Source organism: Zootermopsis nevadensis, unplaced genomic scaffold (genome assembly GCF_977971745.1).
Source record: "Zootermopsis nevadensis isolate Lab colony 2312 unplaced genomic scaffold, Znev_1.0 Znev_ptg000003l, whole genome shotgun sequence".
NCBI classification, from domain to species: Eukaryota; Metazoa; Arthropoda; class Insecta; order Blattodea; family Termopsidae; genus Zootermopsis; species Zootermopsis nevadensis.
In genome coordinates this window covers 8,618,168-8,640,913 of record NW_028259135.1, presented here as the reverse complement: position 1 = coordinate 8,640,913, position 22,746 = coordinate 8,618,168, and the positions used below count along the sequence as shown (strand labels likewise).

Genomic DNA, 22,746 nt, shown 5'->3' with positions numbered 1-22,746 from the left:
CTGGTTATATACTCGCCATAAAAATATTCCTAAGTGTTAGAGTTTTTCAATAATTATTCAAACAAACTATTTCCATGTTGGCGTAACTGCATTCGTGCGCTACGTGATGCTTTAAAATTTTCAAGGAGTTCGGAAAGGAAGATAATTAATAAAACACAATGTTTAAGTGTCAAAGAATTTAGTAGATTATAGTTAAGAAGTTATTAAGGGGTTTATTTGTTTGTGTATAATACAATAAAATAAGCCAATATTACGAAGTCCTTATATTTTCAAAACATAAACTACTGAATCGACATATAATAGGATGCTATGGAAGTCTCGAAATACGCTGAAAAAAGTAGGATTATTATCTAAATGTTTCTATACACATTGTAGTAAGTTAGCGGATGTTACTTAACAATTTTAAAATACGTAATTTGTTGTAGATGCTCAGCCTAGGCTGGAATTGCACCTCATACATCATCGTCAGCGTTTTAATTGGGATTGTGGAGTTTCATGTGTCTTGATGGTTCTGCCACCAACACAACGAGAACATCTGCTTATTAATTTCAGTGAAGTCTGTAAGGCAGAGGGTTTTAACAAAAGGTATAATTATAACGCAAAGTAATTTACATCTAGTTGGCAGTCTACTTGAAAAGTGGGAAGTAGTTTGAGGTTCTCTGTTTCAGTTAGTCGTAGCTTGCTTAATGTGAGATCATTGTCCAATGCTTTGTATTTTGCATATTTTGCTTGTAGCTTAACACTTAAGAATGCTTTAAGTGAGGTGGAATGCCATCCCACTTCTTGTCAGAGCCAACCTCGTATTTTTGTAATTGCTTGGTATTAGGTCAAACAAGTGTAACTGTGGCTTTACTTTCTGGTGACACATAATGATGATGAAACAGAGCACTGCAATATGAGATTCAGTGTTCAACTCATGGTACTGAAGCTGTCCATTACACCTGTGTTGTGACACGTAGTCTTGTAGACCATGTACACTTCAGCCATAAAGATGGAGGTAGTATGTCTCATTGAAATATTGATATCCACCTACAAACCTGCATGATGTAGCAACCTAGATCACCACAAGCAGCAGAATACTAATTGTACTGTTGATTAAAAGATTCTCTGATTCACACTATTTTATTTTTTTAGAGGAAGATTATGAAATCTTAAACTTACATATCTTATTTGGAAGATTTTTAAATTAGTTCATAAAAATTATATTTGTTACCGTAATGTAAAGTTATATCAGAATCATTCAAACTGTATTTTATTTAAAGGTTCAAATTCAAAGTTTCAAAAACCTTGTATTTGAAATCATCACACTTTTTTTTCGCCCCACTGTTTCAATCATTGATCTTTATGCTTTAAATCATGGAGACTTGAGGGTTTCACATTGACTGAAAGTGATATGGATGATCAATTGCATCAGATCAGAGCAGAAGTCCATTTCAGATGCCCATAATGCTGCGACATTATTGATGGTTGATCATGTATTCCTTTCCACAGGAAGTGAAAATAATTAATACTACTATGTGATATTTTAACCAGCTAGGCAACAATAGAAATTAATTTGCAATTCTCTATTGTATTAACTGCAACAGCCTTTTTTTTTATGTAGACATTCTAATTTTTTTTAGTTGGTAACGTAGAGAACCATTTAGTTTCTGCCCTGTTCTTGTGTTGCTGTTTAGTATAAAAACAGAGCTGATAAATTTGAGGTTTGTGTTATGAGCACAGGAAATGCTATACATTTTTATACAATTTTCAAATGATATTATATCAACTATAGAAGCTAAGGTGGAGTGCATTCTAGGAAAGGAAATCAAATGTAAATGAGAGGCTCAGGAGTCACTTGAAGCCTGATCATGTTTTGTCTGCGCAGCACCTGGACCATTGACCTGTGCTACTTGTTGAAGCGATATGGTGTGAGCCACCTCTATTGCACAGTTACCCTGGGGATCCACCCTGGCTATCGAGGACAGTCCTTCTACAATAAAATTTTGCAGAAGGTTCGTTTGATTCAAGGTGTCACCTGTAAGCATGTCTCACTTCCTGTTATTATGACTATCACACTTTACTTTGTATGGATGTGAAATGTGGTCTCTTACTGTGAGGGAAGAACATAAATTTTGAAACAAATTACTGAGAGAAATTTCATCTGAAGGAGGGTAAGGAAGGCGGGGAAGTTAGGATACTACATAATGGGGCACTCAGTGGTTTATACAGAATCCCTAGGACTATTATTGTAGAATCTGGGAGACTGCGATGGGCTGGGTGTGGGTTGTCTGATCACTGCGTCCCTCCCTGTTTTTTCTCTTTCCTCTGTGGTACATCTTACCTAACCTCCTTTAACTGTCTCCATCTTGGGAATTTTCCTTACATTGTCACATTCAGAACCTTGTTTGGAATTCTGTCCTCATTTTTAAGGCATAAGCTGAACTTTACATAGTCCTAAAAAAATAGTTGGTAATATCTGAGAAGAACCCATACAGCCATATTTAATTTATATTCTCATTTGTTTAACTTTAGATTGTAGCCTATTTTTCATTTCTTTTTCTAAATTTTCCTTTTATGTATTTACAAATATATTACCATCTGTTGGATTCTGTGTTATGCAAGAAGTGTAATATCCTAGACCAGTTCTTTCACTGGTGTGCACTTTCATATATACATGCAGGATGAGGAAAGGGTGACTAAGCGTTTCCTGGAGGCGGCAGAGAGAGGCATCCTGGTCCGCAAAGCATCACTCACGTGTGAAGACTTGGTTCATCACCTCTCAGAATCAGGGCCTGTTATCCTGCTCACAAATGCTTCACTCTTGCATTGTGACATTTGTAAGGTTAACAAATTCACATCAGAACTGCGAGGCTGCTTGCCATGGGGCACCACTTACACTGGTATGTAGGATGACAAGCTGATCAGCATTAGCATTCAACTGCTATGAAATGAATCATCTGTAACTGTGTTACTGGACACTGTTCAGCTGATGCCATCAGTTCCTTGTACTATGAGTAAGAACCAATGTGGCATGTCCGTCTCAACCCAAATGGTCAATACAGATAACAAGTGACGGAGCACCCCAGTACAGGTGTAACAGCAGCCTGAACAATGTTAATATTGCAGGTCACTACATTGTGCTGTGTGGATACAACTTGTCCAATGAGAAGTTCTTGTTTCGTAATCCGACGTTCAGAAACAGTGAGTATAAAAGTTGTTCCTGGGGTCTGTTTCATAGATGGCAGTCTACTGTGAACATGTAATGAACCTTCTGGTTCCAAAAGAGACAGAGAATTTCTTGACTAGCTGTGTGACTATTCGCTTCACAAGGCATTAGGCAAATTATGTGGATTCAAGAGTTTTGAGGTATGCCACAGTTGCCATAAATTATTTTTCTAAAATCATTTAATCACATTTTGTTTTACACATTTTTTATTTGCAAAGAAAGCCATACCCCTATTTCTTAATTAAAATTGAAGTACAGAGATTTCTTTTTGTAATGTTGGATACAGCAAAGGGTATGGACTCGAGAAAGTTTGTAGTGTGCTCTTGTTTCCAGCTTCATTACCTGAAAGTTGTATTTCAGGGGTTTGTGCAATGTCCTTTGCAATGCTAGATGAAGCAAGATGCAGTTATGGGACCGATGAGGATGCCATATTAATATACTCCAGAAGCTGGACTTGAGGAAACCAATGCACACAGCAGACACCTTAATTCCACAAGCAATTTCTGTGCCTTATTACAATACAGGAGTGGGGATCAGCAAATTTGTTTATTTTTGTATATATGAGAAATAAAACATTTTTCTTTTTTGGACAGCACAGTTTTATGTTATGTTATAAATAACACAAAATGGTGAAGGTTGTTCAGACAACTGTACAGCATTCATTTTGCATTGGTGTGTCTAATAAACAAATTCTTGTCAAAAATAAGAAACATGAACAAATTTAACAATTCACATTTCTTGCATTTTTCCATTGTATTTCAATACCTTATTTTCACTTTTTGTTTTAACCTGATTCCATAATTAAAAATCAAGAGAGATGAGTGATGCACATAGTAGAGTAGTGAACATATATACTGTAACACTTAAATGGTCTAGATCAAGATACTGGCAGTTCTAAAACTAACTTGTGACAGAGTCCGACAGTCGCATTATGTAACGCTGGCAAGATGATGGCTGGCCAGATCCTGTCACATTGTAGAACAAGAGTCCTACCACCCACAACACATCTACGCTACATCGTTCACAGCTTGCTACAGTTAAAGTCAGCCGAGTACGTAACCCGACAGTCTGAAAATTCTACACCCCCCCCCCCCCCTTAACTTTTAAAATGCAGCTTATAGTTAACGTTCTGGTTGGGCGTTGGACAGTAACAGTGTGCTTGCTGATCAGTGCCACTTCCATCTGACAATACTTCACTCGCACGTGTGTGTGTGTGTCTGTAAGCGCAAACGTACAAGAGAAAGAAGCGCTGCCAGGGTTCACGAGGCAGAGACAATGTTTAATAAAAGTAAGATGGGAACACAATACAGAAGGTTACGTTGCTGCCCGCCTTCATGCCGCAGCCATAGAGCAGCTTGGTCCGTGTAACCTGCAAACAAAGATAATTGCACAAATGTGTGGCCTGGGATTCAAATACATGCTGTTTTCTCAGTATAAATTGCTCTTATATGTAAAATTTCAGATCTTCATTTGATCTATAAGTTTCTTAGAAAGGCGTGATGGTTGGATAGACACTTCTGGATTATATGAAGATATTCTTACAAATCTTGTAAGGGTAGCTACATCATGAGCTGGGCATGCACATACTTCGACAAGGAAACAAAAAAAAAATATATATATATACAATTTTGGCAGAGAAACATCTTGCAAATTAAGTCATCAAGAATGTGGGAGCAGGAGGAGGATTATTATTTGTAGGTTATGTAAAGATGCTGTACTTCAGTTGTGGAGGTGATTTATTTGCAAGAGGGAATGATGTGCACAAAAATGGAAAGGTTAAAGTGGTCATGGCACATGCCATTACCTAGACATCTCCTTTCCTTCAAAATGTTTGCTCGTCTGTTTTTTCTGCATCAGCTGAGAGTGCATCCCTCAGGGCTTCCACACAGCTCTTAGGGATCAACGTACCTGTAACAGAGGAGCCTGTGATTAAGATAAAACAGAACAAGGACCTGGGAAATAAAGTTAACTTGTAATGTTGAACAGGATGATGACACCTTGATCCAGTCATGAAGCTGCATTTCATTTGTGTGGGAAAGTAAACAGACACACCGCTCGGAACAGTCTCCTCGAGCACCAGATCAAAAAGTCTTTTGTGCCCTCAATGTTTCTAAATTGTATACATGATACTGACTTAACAAATTATATTTGTGCATTTGAACAGAACAGTAATTCATTCTTGAGAAGTTTCCCTGATGAAACTATGGGCTTGCCTCCACGTTCACTTGACATGACACCCCTCAACTGTCATCTCTGGGACTATGTCACGGATTTGGCACACATTCCTCTACTGCAGTCCTTAGAGGAATCACCAATGGTGTAATATGTGCCACTCAGGAAACGTCAACAACAGGAGTACAGGACAAAATTGCTTTTGAATGGGTTGTGCATGGTGTGACTTTTTTAATTACAAATTACTGTACTTACCAACTATCTTCACGCCTTCTCCAGTACGAAGACGAACCACCTGCATTTTTGAGTTGTGTCCTGTCTTTGCCGCTAATACATTCTCCACTCTTGCCCAAACACTTAATACTGAGCCTGCCAACACATTGTACGTTCGCCGACGCAGGCCTACTTCACAGTCCATACCCATCGTAACATTCTTACAGTTGCCGCGCCTGTGAACAAGCAGGTTCTATTTAGCCCCAACAGCAACCGAACAGCTGAACACTAAACGCTATATCAGCAGTTCTTATTGTATACTGACCAGTAAGCATGGGAACAAGTAGTGACAGAGGAATCGTACTGTTGGGTCCAATGCGACTCCGCTTCATCAGTCGATACCTTCTTGTATTTCTTCTCCAGCTCACCTAATGTTTCTTGTCTCAACTGTAACATACAGATACTTCTACCTGGTAAGGGTTAAAGGCAGTGAGCTTATCAATGAGAATGCAAATTAAAATAAACACAATCACCTGTCATGAATGTTAAAAGTAAACCTTAACATTGGATAGCCATTAATGTACTACCTGTAGTCCTGTGTTGGGCCTGTAGATGGTGTAGAACTGGTCCTTTTTATTCTTCTCTGCATCTTTCTTTCCCTTGGCACTTTCGACAGCCACTGCGAGGATTGCAGTCTGCTTTCCATTACGGATCTAGCAGCAAAAGGAACCAACTTATAATACATAAAGCTAGACATCTCAAAGGATATGAGTTTTATAAGACTTGAGAAGAATTAGATTAATCAACTGTTTGTTTCAGAGCCAGAACAGATCAGTAGACCTAGATCATGATTATGGTAGTAGCGGTGGTGGTGATTGTGATAGCCATGGGGGTTTTCCAGACAAAGGGGGAAAAAAGAATTGGTTGGACATGCAACTATAAACAATAATGTATGATCAAAAAACTTTCATGGCAAACTGAATTAATAAAATCCTCTTGGGCTATCAGCCATATCAAATGGCTAAAACTCACCGACGTTTCAGGAAACGGACCATCTCTGTCTTCATCATCAGGGCATCTGATATGGCTGTCAAAGCCAATCGTCCCATATTTATACCTGCCCTGGGTCCGTGTTCGGACAAGACCAAGCAAAGTATGCATATAACACCGCCAACCAGCCTCCAGCCTCCTACTGGCTCGTGGTCAGATCTGAACATAGGCCCAGGGTAGGTACACATATTGGGGGGCAGAAATGGTCCCTGAAATGTCAGCGAGTTTTAACCATTTGAAACAGGCGTTAGCCTGAGAGGATTTTTCAAACATAATGCTTCAGCCATGAGCCATCAGAGTGAAAGCAAGTTATTTTAAAAGAACATGCTCCAGATTGAAACACAGTACCACAGAGAACCAATCTAAGTGTTATAGTATTATACCAAGCCCCTACTCTCACCTGGTGAGACAGGTAGAAGCCCTCCCTTGAGCCTGTCAACTGTCCCCAATGGTCCATGGCTTCCTGCCAGCTCATTCCCCTCTCCACATGAACTATGTGCAGTTCTGTGGTAGCCACACCTGTTGCATGTTTCCTCAGGAACGTGTACATTTTCACACGCTTCACATTCTCACCTGCAGTGCCCAAGTCTGCCGAACACACAGAGTAAAAAGTTACTATATTATACTTCTGGCATACCTTAAAACTTGTGCACGTGAATTTACAAAACAGTAATCACTACCACATGCAGCTCATGGCCTACTATTATTTACCAAGGATGCCCATGTCAAAACGGCCAGACTTCTTGGCCTGTGTGATGATGGCATTTAGCGTGTCAGTGAAGTACTTGAACAGCCTGTTCTGCAGGTCCACTGGCATGCCCAGGATCCTGACAACAAAATTCAATATTATTATGCAGTAAAATAAAATCCTCTCGGGCTATGCAGTGTCATGGCAAGCAGACAGACAGCTGTACTCCCCATCAGACTCACCTGTTCAGGAACTTGCTCATGTTATTGTAGTCCTTGTCCAGCATCAGTACACCTGGCATGTTCTCGCTGTTACATATCAGCCCCACGCCAACCAGCGCATCTGCTACATCTGAAACGGTCGTAGGTATATGAAAAACTTGTCATTCAATTCAAGCTATTTTATCATTGGTCGAGGACCTGGCTCTGCAGGCTGTTCATACTTGCTTACTGAATACACTTTCAGGTATCCCCCATATCTGAAGACCCTCTCCTTTACCTGCAACCTGACATCACATGCTATGATAAGGTGCCTGTCTAACATAAGTCAAAACTCAAGTCATGTGGAGGCAAAGTTGTGTTTTGAATTTTTAAGTGTTGTTTCTGATAAGACTACTCAAGATATGGAAGACTCTAAACCATGACTGACTGACCTTTGAAGAAGTCACCCTTATAATCCTGTGGTGGTGGGACAAGGGGGGCCTCATAGCCCATAATGGTCTTCATTGTGGCTTCAAGAGCAGCTCTTCCATACTTGTTATCAATGTTAAACCTTGATAAGTCCCTCGTCTCTGTCGCTCGACGGTCTCCATGCGTCAGTGCCCCCTGTGGACAGATTCAAATATCTCCGCAATACTGGTCTACCCTCATTAATGCTTTAGTTGATATCAATAGAATACAGTAAAACCTCACATTTATTTTCCTGGAATGTACAGTTTATTGCATTTTTTAATTACTTTCTCAGTCCCATTAATTTTCCTTCAATGGGCTTTTCCCCCAAAGAAAGTATGTCATTTCATCTGAATTTCCCACATTTTACATAATTTCTTTGTGACCAGCCAACTTTTCTTTTCAAATGTTGGCTACTCTGATGAGTCAGTCACCATCTTGCAAGTACCATTTAATACTGCTTTCAAATTAGCTGTTTTATTTGAATTACAGTGTTTGATAAGGAACAATGGCAAAAAACCATTTCCTTGATGACCCCATGGAACTTGTATTTCCTTAGTGAAAAAGTCATAATTGAAAAGATGCAAATCAACGCAAAATACTGCCATTTATTTATTCTGTACAAAACTTTCATAATGCTGTAAAACTGATTTTAACTTGCATCATGATATTGTATATTTTTTGTGTCTGGGAATTATATATTCTTAAGATGTTCATACATTGCCTTCTGATTTAACTCCATTATGAACTGAGCATTTCAATAAAGACGTAAGTTGAAGGTACACACTAAGCTTCTTTCCTGCAATTTATAAATTTTTAAACAATCCCCCCAAAAATGTAAATAAATGCTATAAAAATATATATCTCCTTATAAAAATTTGTGATTAGTCGTTGTCATCAATAAATTACGTCATCAACAATGTCAACTATAAACAAACTCGGCATTGTTGTGTTCCACAACAATGCCGAGTAAACAAATAACGCTTCACTACCGAGCCAGTCGCATTATCACTGCTCCAGAAGAAGCACGTGGAATCGCATTATTGATAATTTTCTGACAGTTGTCCTAAAACATCAGGAAAGTGAAACAAGACGTTATCAAGTATTTGAAGTACCTATTGCAACAAGGTAAAGTGATACTCATTCGATATATTATGATTATGATCGATTTTGAGACGAAGATTTGCAAGGGTGGGGCTGGACGTAAAAAGTTGACTGAACAAGAACAGTTGGCCTCTGAACAGCGACGTAAAGAAGTACTACATCAGACCTATTTAAGAAATAAAGAAGAGCGAAAGAATACTTACAATGATAGACGAGACCATATTAACGACACACGTAGAAAAACTTATTCCCTAAGAACAGAGGAACGAAAAAAACAAGACGCTGAAAAAGAAGGGGGGTTAGTTTAGTTTCTTACACAAGGTTGGTTGCGTTTTACAAACTTGACCAACCCGCCCGAGGAGCTCCGAAAGGAGCGCTCTGCTCTAGTAGCAAGAAATTACTTGAGGACAAATAAAGGTTCTCAAGACATATTGGGTTGTGAGGACTGCAAAAACTCTGATGCATTACACAACTTACCAAACTCTCCAGCCTTTTAGCAACAATGGATGCAAATCGCCGCTCGCCTGCGAGATCGGAGATCAGAAAGATGTACTCAGGGGCATTCACCTGGTTACTTCGGTGGGTTCGCCCTGCAATACCAACAGTCAGTGATCAGAAAGTGTGCTCATTCAAAACTTGTATTTGTCAAAATTCACAAAAAGACAGGGAAATGTTTAAGGCAGGAACTAAAAAGTGGCAAGAAAGTGATGTACCAAACTGCTGGATTGCTCGATCAGCACTCCAAGGCAACTCTAGTGTGATGTGCACTCTACGTCTCTGGTTGCGGGCACGTCGGTCACTCTGCAGAGAGATTCCACTGGATGCAGCCTCGGAGATAATGGCCACATCCTTCTCACCATCCATAAACCTCTGTTTCTCTGCACAGATAATATTTCATTAGCGTAATTCCTTGCCATAATCGGTCAACACACATCAAGAAATCCCACACTGTCAAACAGAAGCCGAAGATTTATCTCCACTGTCATAAAAGACACCAGACTCATAACACATCTTTAAAGGAAATTTCTTATATGTCACAACTTCTGAACTTCAAAGCCAGAGTTTTCCTTACATCCTCTGTATGCTGAATTTAATTACCTACTTACAGAACAGGAAGAGTTACAATTATGAAGACCTCATCACATAGGTTCCTCCAACTCCTTTTTAGTCCACACTCCTCAGCACTTTGTTTCAAATTCAATTGTTCAGATTCAAAAACTAAGCGCTGCACTATGCAGAACAATGACAAGACAGAATTACATATATCTAACTGGATACTGTTCTTCAAGTGCCTGAGCACTGCAGGTCCCAACTTTTCGTTGGCTTGATCTATAGACATTCGGTAGGATCCTTGGACGAGGGATCAGTCCGTCGCAAAGCCTCTACCTGCACACAGGACAGTGCAACACAGAAAAACACGGACAAGCATCCATAGATTGAGTGGGATTCAAACCCACGGTCCCAGCGACCAACCGGTACAAGACCCATGCCTCCAAGTGCGGCCACTGCGGACCCTGCACATATATCTAAAGTTTCTTTAATTTTGATAAAACCCAATACTTTGATCACAAAGACTGAATGAATTTCCAGGGCATATTCTGCTCTGAAAGTAATAATGAATATAATGTTTATTTCTTATTGCTGTCCACAATGACTTGTGTCTAACAGACTTTGAAGGATCTGAGATATGTTCTATGGACAAATGACTGACCTACATTCTACATTAATATTAACAGGTGGCAGGTATGAATGACTTGACAATGTCAACAAATCAAACACTGAGTAACGCACATACAATGGTAAAATAAGTAGTAATTTGATTTTCATGTAAAGAAATGACAGTATAAGCCTCACATATCATATGCACATTTTACTATAAAGGCTTACCTGTTAAATTCAACGTCTCCAGAGGAACGTCGACTTCCGAACGGGATTCATACTGGATGCCGTCCTCAGTCTGGACCACTCTGCCCTTTCTACCAGTCATCTGTTCAATATGAAAATTTACCAATTGAAATTAAAAGTAAAAATACTGTGAAAGGATTCCATGACATTTTGGAATTAAATTTTATGATCTGTAATTATTTCACCCAAGGTTCAAGTTCCATATTATTGGCTCATAACTAACCAAGCATCTTCAGGTTTTCAAATGAGGTTTAAAAATATAACTCAAGATCAAGATCCAGAATTAAAATAAATGTAATCACACTTTTTTTATTTTGTCCTTCATTGTAACCAGAAGGAACCAAACAAAAGTTATAAGTCTCCATATAGATATATGATTTGAATATTATGAAGAATGTCAATGTAGGTCATCTGGGTTGTTGGGCATGTTTATCAACACTTTGGAAGAATATATGGAGGCAGTACATTCCTACAGAATGAGGACAACCACCTAGAATATCATGCAGAATCAACCCAGCGGACCAAAATTAATAACTTCACTTGTAATAGAACCTAAAATCTCAGAAATACAATCAGCAAAACAACCATTTTAATATCATAAATGCTGTGTGACCTGTGATGTGTTGAAAATTTCTCCCCACGGCATAACAGAAAAAATCCTACATGATGCCTTCATAATTCCTGTGGTAACCAGCAATAAATATTTCCCACGAGACAAATCTCTGCCGCTGTCCTTTCTTTCATTAGACGTCGGTGCTCATCATTTTCCTTCCTACTGTACTGACCAAATACACGAGGACTAATCAAACTACACATAAAATAAATCCTCATTACATTCCAGACTTCTGAATTCTGTTGAATTCCGTACCAGAACAGAAACGCACCTCAGCCACATTCTCAGGTCCACCAAGCTCATCAATGAGCTGATCAAGCGTGTTCGATGGCAGTTTATCCCCAAGTTCTTCTATGTGCTGAAGGAGCTCCTCCTTCATCTTGCACGCCCGCTCAATGGCATCACGAGGAGGAGGCGGGGGCGCTCTCTCACCACCACTACTGTTTCCATTACCGTTACGCTTCCCTTTGCGAGAGGCTTTACGTGCCAGAAGGGAATTAATTTTATCCTGCGTTGACTGACCCTTCTTTGATGACTTGTGCTTCTTTCCCTTTTTCTTGCGCCTGTCCCATGGATCTGCAGACACAAATATATGAGCAAAGTACTAATGTAAGAGCACCCACGTCTTAGTAAAAATGTTCTGAGAACGATGAAAATGGCTCATGTAAAATTTATCGCCCTTATCTTCAACATGCACCCAGAGTATATGTGCAATCTCCTTCCTTCCTCAACAATGCGCTTGTATTTTCATAACAAATATTATATTAACATGCAGTTTTCAAAATATCAGTTTGTTTCTTCCTCTCACAGTACTCATAAAAGTTCTGCTTAAGACAAATACAAAGTTCAGAATTACAAGTTTTAACCTTTAGATGCACTGGCAATGTATGAGAATAAATATATGCAAACTAAATATGATGAGCCATTACTAATACACACTTCTTAACTGCTACAGCTGTTTTTGTAAAACTCATAATTTAAAAAATATATTCTAAGGCATTTACATTACAATTTTCCAAATTTCCCGCATAATGACAGAATTTACATCACGTTCATGGAATCAGAGGTACCTTAACTCCATCACCAAAATAAAACAGCTCCGCTACCTGCATCTGAGTCACTGTCCGAGTAGAAAGGATTGAAATCGGAGCTAGCATTGCTGTCTTCTGAAGGACTGTCGCTTTCTGCAGAATCAGAGCCAGACAGTTTGAATTCTGACCCAGAACTGCTGCCGTCCTTTTCCGACTCAGAGTCCGACTCTTCTGAAGAAGACATCTTGACCCTCTTCGATGCTCGCTGAGCTGCCTGTCGAACTGAAAAGCAGTGACAAGTACCATTACACAACTGCATATATCACCAGTAATACACTAAGCTTTGCTGCTCAGAATATAGCGGAATGAATTTACATCGTTCAGAACAGTCACGGCAATGAACTTTCAACTTCCAGATAATGTGGGGCACTTCTTTATTCCCCGAGTTATTACCAGCTTCTCTGTGGGGCATGCAGAAAGACAATGCATAGTGGTGTGGTTGCATTGCTTCCCAGTGTAATGGGTCCTGTCTGCACTTATTTCTAACAGTACAGGACATCACAGCTGGAACAGGTCTCACATTGCAACACTCTCTTCACTTTCTCTCCAGTTAAAGTCCTTTGTCCACCAGCCGCTCTTGTCAAAGCATGATCTGTAGTAACAGGCCTTGATGTAAAATTTGCTTTCAGCTGTATTAAAGTTTTTTGAGGAATTGTCTAGAAATGAAATGTTCAGTTCTCAGTTCAAGTAGAAAGCAGTGACATGTTCTTTCTCTTGAATCTATATCTTAATTGTCACTTACCAGTGTGTGTTAACCATTTCCAGTTCCTTTTGAATGTATCTTATGTTCCCTTTGTTACTTATCATTTGAAAGGTGCTTCGCCAAACAGCTTTGTAAACTTATGACATTTTAACATTGTATCATGTTTACAAGATTTCCCTTTCAAGTACGCTTATCCACCATGAAAATAGCAAATTTTTCAAACTCTTATACTTGTTAAGCCAAACGTATTCACCCGTACAATGGTATATGCATTATACAGATATGTTTTAAGGAAAAAATATTAATTAATATTAAGTTATAATTTATTAATATACATTCCTTCAAACTCACCTATGATACAAAATTAAATATTCATAAAGTCTGATGGAAGACTCGCTGTACCTGGTTTCCGTTTGCCACTTGAACCTCCCGCCTCCCCATCAGCATCACCATTGTTACTGATTTTTCCTAAATCAGACTTGCGAGGAGGATCCAACCCAAGGAGCCGGTGAATTCTGTTGCGATCTGGAGCAGGGAAATGCTTTTCCACTAGTGCCTGCAGGACACCTCTGCCAACATAAAAACAAATAATATCATTACGATATACTGTACTTGCCCTTTCGAACCACACCAAAAGACACTTATGTATTTCACTGTTTTCAATTAAGATCATTCCTACAGAGCATAATCCAAAGTTTCCTTACTGTAAAACCAGCAGAATGCCAGAACACAAAACTAATAACAGAAGTTATCAACTTACTTGTATATTATTTACAAATGTTAATAGAACTGAACAAAGAATGATAAGCTTGCTGTAAGGAAATGAATCTCAAAATGAAACCACTGTTAAGTATGTCAATCTACGTATGACATATAAAAATCCTCAGTCATCAAATGTGTCACCCTATTACAAAGGACATTCGACATATCAACAAAACATTTCTGTGATCACATTTCTTCTTTCGGGTCTGTACCCATGCAAATGCCGCACGGGTTTTCTTTATAACTCACTTTGCAGTGGACACAAAGTCAGAGAGCTCCCCATCATCTCGCTCTAGCTGTTCCAGGGTACGTGCCTCGCCTGTTGACTGCAAACCGATCACTACGCACTTTCCACATTTCACAGCCTCCCTGTAAACACATCGATTCATTAGCAGAAAGATGGCAAGTGACAGACTCTTGCCAGTTTTTTACAGTTTTGCAGCTGAATGTTCTGACAAGTCTAGGTAATAGGTATAAATATGTTAAACCAACATCACCATGTGGTAGCAACTTATCAACTATACAGTGACAGACAGGTAAGTCTAAAACTTGAAGATGCCTGACTTGTATTTACCAGTAAACCATGAAAGTATCATATGAATTCAGAAGTTACTGATACAAAATTTAATAATTGGAGATATAATGTTCAGGACTTCCAGTTTCAGGTTAAAAAAATTCCACCTTGTAATGGAGTCGTATCAGAACAGTATTTTACCTTGCAGTAACAACAGCGTGGTTCACTTTTGCTGCAATACACAGGTACTTAAAGAAGCGTTGATGTGAGGACCAGAACTGCCCCCACATTGTCTTCTTCATGCGGTTCTCTGCATCCACCAGTTCAGCAGCTTCCTGGAACTTCTGCATGGCCTCAACCCACTGAACAAAGAGAAGTCAATCAGTGGGCAGCAGAAACATATTCACGATAGTATGGAACCGAAGTCTGCAAAGCTCAAGGTGATGCAATTGTCTTAAAAACAGCACAATCTAACAAGCATTGTCTTATATCTTTATCTGATTATATTACAATATGTGCCACATGTCAAGACCTTCGTAGTGTCAAATGATGGAAGGTAAGATGCTTGATTTCAGTGATGCCATTTTCGTAAAGAAAATAATGAAAAACTCAGTTCAAAATATAAACCACATACTTCCAGAAATAAAGTAAGGTATTGATGTCTTATGGTTATGGACATTTGCAAACACTGTTAAACAAAAAATTATCTGGCCTCATTGATCAACCAGTTATTAGTCTGTACTAGTCCGAACACATACGAAGATCACATGCACGGTTTCAAAAATTGACTTACCAACTTGACTGACTCATCGTACACTTTAACAAATTCTTTTGATAATCCCACTTCTTCTATTTTAAAGGCAACACCATGAAAACTCAACTGCCTTGCAATGTACATCCCTCGAAGCTTCATGTCCATAGCAACGATCTCCATGGCACCCACACCTCTGCAAAACATACATTCACGTTTCACTTCCAGGCACCACACTTCAGTCTTTTTCTGATGACTTATTGTTCCTGTCATCAGAAACAGTGTATCAGTGCAGATAAATGGAAAAGTTTCAGGCATGAGTAATCCAGCAGTAGCATCTTTCCTCATTTCACTAACTAGGTACTCCATCTTAACCAGCCCTGGAGGCAACAGAACTCAACACTTACTTTATGGCACTGCTGGGAGATCATGTTCTTCGGGGCTTAAGAACGATGATACGAAGGGAAACCTTCACTTAGAAACAAAAGCAAAATGCTCTAAAGTGACTGTGTTGTTTGTTGTGTATGAAGAATTTGTCATGAAGCAAAAGGGGTGTCCCGCACTATCTTATTCACCATTTAAAGCAGGAAAATTTTTTCATTGTTTGCCACTCCGCACTGCATGGTGAGCCACATACAAGTTATAAACAAAGAAACAATAATTTTCTTCCCAACTATGATGGCCCTGATACTCTCACAGGTGCAATGCAAATGGATGCTTGTAATTTTTGCTAATGTTCAAACTGGCAGGTCAATGCAGGGTCACGTAACAGTATTCATAAGTGTTTTGAATTCCAAAGTGGATCCTTTCAAAAGGAACAGGCTAAGCTAGATCATTAAATATAACACAGTACTAACATAGACTTATCACTTTTTGAACAATCTTCACACAACATTGAACTTTTAATCGATTTTACTTCCTAAGCATTTTCTCTTGTACAGTCACATCTTGTGACTCATAACTTGGTGCAAGAAGAACATTATAAATCATAAATGTTTGTTTACAGAGCACAGCCTTTTATGCATGTGAATTTTTAAGCTTAAACTAATGCACAACACCTATTAATGTATATCCCTGTTATTTAGTAACACAAAAAATAACCTGAAACTTGATTTACTTACTGTTCACCCTAGAGTCCTAAAAATACGTATCATGTCATGTCCCTGCACAGGGTGTTAAAACCAACCTCTTTTCCACAGCAGAGATGAAATCTGCAAACTCGGAGAAAGGCGTGCCTTCACCCCAGATGCCCAGGCGCGTCATGTAAGCCATATTGCGAGGCTCTGAAGCACCGGTAGCAGATGCATAAACTACTCTACACTTCGGCAGCTTGTTCTGTAACTCCAACACAGTCAGACCCGTCTTCGTGGGCTTTGAAGAGCCCACAGGGCACAGGTTCTTGGCTCTGTGACACTCGTCAAACACAACTGGTCCATCGAAATCTTCCCCACACCACTGCAGTAGCTGCTTCAGCCGCGTCTTGTACTTCCCACCTGACTGCGTAGATTCTCCAATTAACGCAGAGTAAGTTGAGAAAATCACACCTTTCTTCACATTTCCATTGACAGCTGAAGAAATTTTGGCATACTTGAACTGTGGATCAGAGATATTAAATTACATGTCATAATGTGTCAATGTCATGTAACTATGATGAATAGTAACTCAGTCCTGAAGAGAAAGCAGTACTACACTCAGTGCTTCAGAATACATCAAAGGTAGAGCACTGCATGCATCCGAGCGGGGACTGCACTCACAGGGACATCGTACAAGTCCATTTCACACAGAGGTAAAAAAAATTATAAACCTCTGTACCCATTCAATAGCAGCGGGTCCAGAACCAGTCTAGACCCGGCAGCCATAAGAAAAATCTCTGCCCTTCAGGAATCGAAGCCCATTCGTCAAGCCCACTGTCTAGACACTATAATGAGTTGTTCTAACACACACATAAAGGCAAAGAAAGGTGTTCACCACTGTAATAATGAATATCTCTGCTGGTAATTTGCACTGACTCAAACAAACAAACACAAAACAACAGCATTCAATAATAAACATAAGCACTGGCCTGTGTGGTGACCATGACTGTATGTGGGTGTTACCTTGTTGAGAGGGTGAACTTCTATCTTTGAGGCCCCAATGTCACGTAGGTCTCTCTCAGCGTCGTACTTCAGGTCATTGGACACGGATACCCAGATTGCTCTCTTGCGCCCCTTCAGATAATTCTCAAATATCACACCAGCAATTGTTCGTCCCTTCCCGACACCAGCACCGTCACCTGGCACCAACAAACAAACAAGCCACAGGATCACAAACAAACATATCCTAACTCAAATTTCAACTTCCTCTAACCACAGAGAAGTGTGCATTAGTACTAAACTCAACGCCCTGATGACGGAGGCAGTGTGACCTCTGAAACATTGACCAGACTACACAGCGCAACAACCCAGAAGACAGAAATCTTCATGCTCACCGCTGTGGAAATCTCAAATCTTACACAGTACTAAACTCGACAAAGCAGAGTCATTCTCAACAAGCTGCCAGTTGTTCAAATAGTCAAGAAATTCCACATCTTTCATGAAACTTGAAGGTTCATAACCATGTTAACCACTAGTGGATCCTATCTGAGCCTGATCAATCCATTCTTCTACATCATCACACCCTATTCTTTGATTCTTTTTCGATATCATTCTTCCATCTACACCCAGTTTTCTAAATTTATCACATTCTCATTTTTTGAGACTGCAATGTATTTTAACTTTCAAAGTACTACGACCAGAAAATAATAAATCAGGCATATTTCATATTTAATACTGAACTTAAAATCTGTAACATAAGGCCATACACTGCTTTTCTTCCAACATTTCACAATCCCTGGTACAAAATGAATCAAACCTCTCACGTGCTATTTAATTATCTGCAACATACTGAATCGCACTGGCTAGTTACTCACCAATGAGGAAGCCAGCACGACTCCCATCAGGTAGGAAGTGCTCATGCTGCTGAGAAGCATATGTGATGGCCTCCAACTGCAGGGCAGACAATGCTCCCGTTGTCATCGTTTCCTCAGGCAGCGACATCTTGTACCACACGTCCGTGGGGGCGACACTTGACAGCGATGCAGTCTCCACCACTGGATCAGGGTGCTTCTTACCTAGTTTCACTGCCCAACAGTTCAACAGATCAGCTGATACTCAAAAGCAGAGGACAGTTCACTGATCAGTAAAGTTACACCTATACTGAAATGCCACCGAGATATGCAAGAATGATTATGTGAAACGGAGCACGTCAATTCGCCTGCATCTGTGTGTGACAAATGCCACAGCTGATGATCTGATCTGATACAGGTGTAAAGGTCTCAATATCTGATTGGAAGCACAGAAGATGCGAATGAAGAGGCAAAAGAGCGGGAGGAAGAGAATACTCACATTTGCTCGGCATGTAGTCAGCGTACGTCTCGGCCACACCCATGTCTTCATCATCTACTTCTTCCTCTTCCTGCACAGTAGATAAAGGGTTAAGCTGTGGAAACACAATACCAATATTAAGATATGTGACACAATTCTCACACAAACTGTGTTACTAGCGGACACCAGGCAATTTCCTGAACCTTTTCCAACCAACAGCTATGGCCAAGCAGAGAGATTGATACCAAAATGGCATGGCCCAAAGTTGACCAGCACATAGCCCACATGTATAACTGCAGGAGACATACCTTACTTTCATCATTCATCCACAACTGTGACACCGTCTTTCCCGAGAGGCCACCAGCCCAGCCCTGATGCATGGCTGCATTCATTCCAGATTGACCAAGAAGGTGGTTGAGTAATGCCCCATTCTGACCCAGAAGAAAAGGGTTCATGGCAGCCATGTGACCCAGATTCATGTTCATATTCATGGGGTTGAAGGCACCCATGTCCAGTGCTGAAATTAAATGAAAAATTTTGATAAAACCTCCCATTAATCTTACAACTGCAAGTTTCTTTAATAATTAGATATCTATATTCACCCATGAACCATGTTTTCAAACACACACTACAGAAATGCTCGCCAAATAGGACACAGAATTCACCAAAGAACCAAAATGTGTGTCACTTCTTCTCTGCAGATAAGAAACTCAGATTTGTCATGAAGCTCAAATAGAACCAGGAAGAGGTTACACGCACTCTGCTGGAACAACTGGGCAGGATTCAGGGTGTGCTGTGGCATCCCTGCCATTCCGGGAAAGAAGCCCATCGCTCCCATACCTCCCAGTCCTCCCATTCCACCGAACATACCCTGCGGTGGGAAAGGAAATGGAGTCTGTCCAGATCCGCCGACTCGGACCTTCTCATAGCCAAGAGTTGAGTTGCCTTTGGTGACCAAGCCTCCTGGGATCTTGCTAGGAAGGTTCGATGCTGCATTTGTACCGGCTGCTGAAGTGAAATATACTTCATGTTATGAAAAATAAAAAAATACCAGTGAAAGGTCATGGGTTTTAATCCCAGGGAAATTCTTTGAACACTGTTCTACATTTTGAACCTTGTGAACAGCAAACTGGAGACAAGATTAGAAAAGGAATATTATTAACAAGGTGCTTGAACATACTTTTGAGCATCTCATCAGTAAAATTTCTCTCAGACTTAAATGGTAGATCCTGTAAATGGAATATTGGGTATTTTGTGGCTTTTCTGCATCAGAAATGTCTCCATTTCTATCTTTGGTTATCTTTTTCTTGCCAGTATTTAAACAGGAAATTATTGGTCAATAAAGGTTTAGTTATTTTAAGCTTCAGAGACTGCCAACAATATTGCTGGAATTCTGGGTAATACCATCATGAGGAATTATAGGTAGATGCCAATATTTCACAGGAAAATACATCTCCATTGAAACAGTGTCCACCTACAAGTCCAAATGCACTACTACCTAGAAGACTGACATCAAAATCTTCACTGCTGTGGGAACCTCAGATCACATATAATGGCAATATTATTGTGACGTGTTGCGGTTGGCATTGTTGAACTGTTTAATAACAATGTCAATAATAATACAACAATGCATGAATACAACGTCATTAAACAGTTCAACAATGCCAACCGCAACACGTCACACTACCCCCTCCTTAAAGCTGCTCGTCCTGAGCAGCACCCGAATACGGCGCCAACCTGTCCAGGTGGACTACTATCATCCGGGCCCGGGTATGCCGCTGAATCCGATAAACCACGTCGTTGATTCTGGTCACCACCCTGTAGGGCCCCTCCCAAGATGTTTGTAGCTTCGGAGACTTCCCTTTTGTCCGGGTAGGACGATACAACCACACGCAATCTCCCTCCTGGAAGCCAGCCGAGTTTTTGGGAAGGAGCTACGCCTGCCGTGCGACCTTATGTTCGGGTCTCCTCCAGATAGGGAGAAGTCGACAACCGATTATGCGGCGGATCTCGAGGAACGACTCTATGACGCGCATAACCATGCCCGCCAGCATCTGAAGATGGCCAGCGACCGGATGAAGGCACGCTATGATCGCCTGGCAAACTTGGCTGGCTTCCAGGAGGGAGATCGCGTGTGGTTGTATCGTCCTACCCGGACAAAAGGGAAGTCTCCGAAGCTACAAACATCTTGGGAGGGCCCCTACAGGGTAGTGACCAGAATCAACAACATGGTTTATCGGATTCAGCGGCATACCCGGGCCCGGATGATAGTAGTCCACCTGGACAGGTTGGCGCCGTATTCGGGTGCTGCTCGGGACGAGCAGCTTTAAGGAGGGGGTAGTGTGACGTGTTGCGGTTGGCATTGTTGAACTGTTTAATGACATTGTTGTATTCATGCATTGTTGTATTATTATTGACATTGTTATTAAACAGTTCAACAATGTCAACAGCAACATGTCACACTATGTTATTTCAACAGCTAATACAAAATTTAACACACAACAAGGCTTGAAGTTTCTGCTTTTTCTGGTATGTGAACATTCACAATCAGTGCACTATGCAGAGTCTTATTGATAACATTTCAGTGAAATACAGTATGTAAATAGATGAATGTCGCAAAATTAAACACTTAACACTTTCAATGCTGCAGACAGAAGAACATGTCATGTCGCACGTGTGTGCAGCAGAAACTGTTTTATCACTTCAGCAAGGTTCCTCTCATACACTTTACAGATGCACCAAGACACCTTTCTCATCACATGATCAATAGAGCAGACCATGGTACATTGCTCCATGTCCTATAATTTAGCAATAAACTACACTAGTTACCACTTGTGTCTTCCATCTTCACTTTTCCATCTTTTGGTTCTTCTTTCAATGTGCTGATGGATGCTGCAGTTGCTAGGTCCTTCCCACCTCCTGGAATCATTCATAAAGTTCACTCAAAACCATCAACTAAGGTGAATCCATAATTTAAACAATAACTCTAGGTTTACACACCTGGAACTTCTATCTTATCAGGATCCTCATCATCATCAAAATCACTCCCTGATTCTGGGGAACTCTCTTCTTTGTCACTGACATCAGTGTAGTTCACCTTTCTGGTTACCTACAATACAAATTACCTTCTCAATCTCAAACCACAGCAAAACTACCAAGAAATCATCCTTTGGAAGGGTTGCCATTCTTCAAATTTTAATTAAAATATAAAAGTATACCATTTCGAAAAAATAACATTGCCTCATATGCAGAAACAAGAGCCCTTGCATATACATGTTTCTCCTGTCAAGTTACTCTACACATTACTCTTTTTTTGTCTTTTTGTTTCTCTGGTGCAAGACAAAGGCAGTATGCTTAATCAATACAAAACTGTGTAAATAACTACGTGGTTTCTGCTGCCATTGTATACCATAAATTTTATTACTTTCAGTGTTCAAGCCAATGTTCTATGATCGTAAAAACATGACAAACAGTGTCTGTGGGATACCTCCATTCCATTTCCCACAATCATAAAAATTACATATCTTATGTATGATGATTTTCTCCACAATACTCAAATGCAATATCAGATTCATTAGTTGCTAATGATTCATTAACATCTATTACGATATACTGCACTAAAACAATCGATTAATACGTACCGATCTTTTAGGACGAGGCATTTTATGACCGCGCGGACTCTTTTCCTCTTTTATTTGCTGCTTGCTCCCGCCATCTTGATTTACATCCCAGAATTCACAGCCGCTAGATGTGACAGCTTGTAGATGCTCCGATTGAATTCAATTGATTTGAAATATTAAGTACAAAGTAAACTCTGAGGACATTTTTATTGGAGTACAAAATTGAACTATTCAAGAAACATCTATACACCTACGAAAATTAAATCTACAATTATTGATAAAT

The 22,746-nt window shown here is 40.0% G+C and overlaps 2 protein-coding genes across 4 annotated transcripts; one reads left to right on the top strand and one right to left on the bottom strand.

The window, feature by feature from the left end:
- Positions 1-109: 109 nt before the first annotated feature.
- LOC110830819 (protein GUCD1) lies at positions 110-3,800 on the top strand. Its single transcript, XM_022066126.2, has 6 exons — positions 110-337; positions 426-585; positions 1,868-1,994; positions 2,663-2,882; positions 3,109-3,183; positions 3,569-3,800. Exons 1-6 carry the CDS (start codon positions 310-312, stop codon positions 3,664-3,666), a joined length of 708 nt encoding a protein of 235 aa, XP_021921818.1. The 5' UTR covers positions 110-309; the 3' UTR covers positions 3,667-3,800.
- Positions 3,736-22,636, bottom strand: sno (Protein strawberry notch). Of its 3 annotated transcripts, none has more exons than XM_022066063.2 (27): positions 22,485-22,636; positions 21,844-21,952; positions 21,673-21,762; positions 19,603-19,866; positions 19,152-19,360; positions 18,865-18,958; positions 18,390-18,599; positions 17,539-17,714; positions 16,629-17,035; positions 15,485-15,638; positions 14,893-15,053; positions 14,427-14,546; positions 13,818-13,984; positions 12,728-12,934; positions 11,893-12,197; positions 10,991-11,090; positions 9,817-9,981; positions 9,581-9,693; positions 7,984-8,155; positions 7,574-7,682; positions 7,355-7,470; positions 7,044-7,231; positions 6,181-6,306; positions 5,919-6,040; positions 5,636-5,829; positions 5,013-5,116; positions 3,736-4,577 (listed from the first exon to the last, which is right to left on the bottom strand). In XM_022066063.2, the coding sequence occupies exons 1-26, from the start codon at positions 22,503-22,505 to the stop codon at positions 5,031-5,033; spliced, it is 4,185 nt and encodes a 1,394-aa protein (XP_021921755.2). In that variant the 5' UTR covers positions 22,506-22,636; the 3' UTR covers positions 3,736-4,577; positions 5,013-5,030. The 3 variants fall into 3 exon arrangements, with proteins under 3 accessions (XP_021921755.2, XP_021921756.2, XP_021921757.2); XM_022066064.2 differs by having other exon boundaries at positions 19,603-19,851; XM_022066065.2 differs by having other exon boundaries at positions 19,603-19,848.
- Between the last annotated feature and the right edge of the window lie 110 nt (positions 22,637-22,746).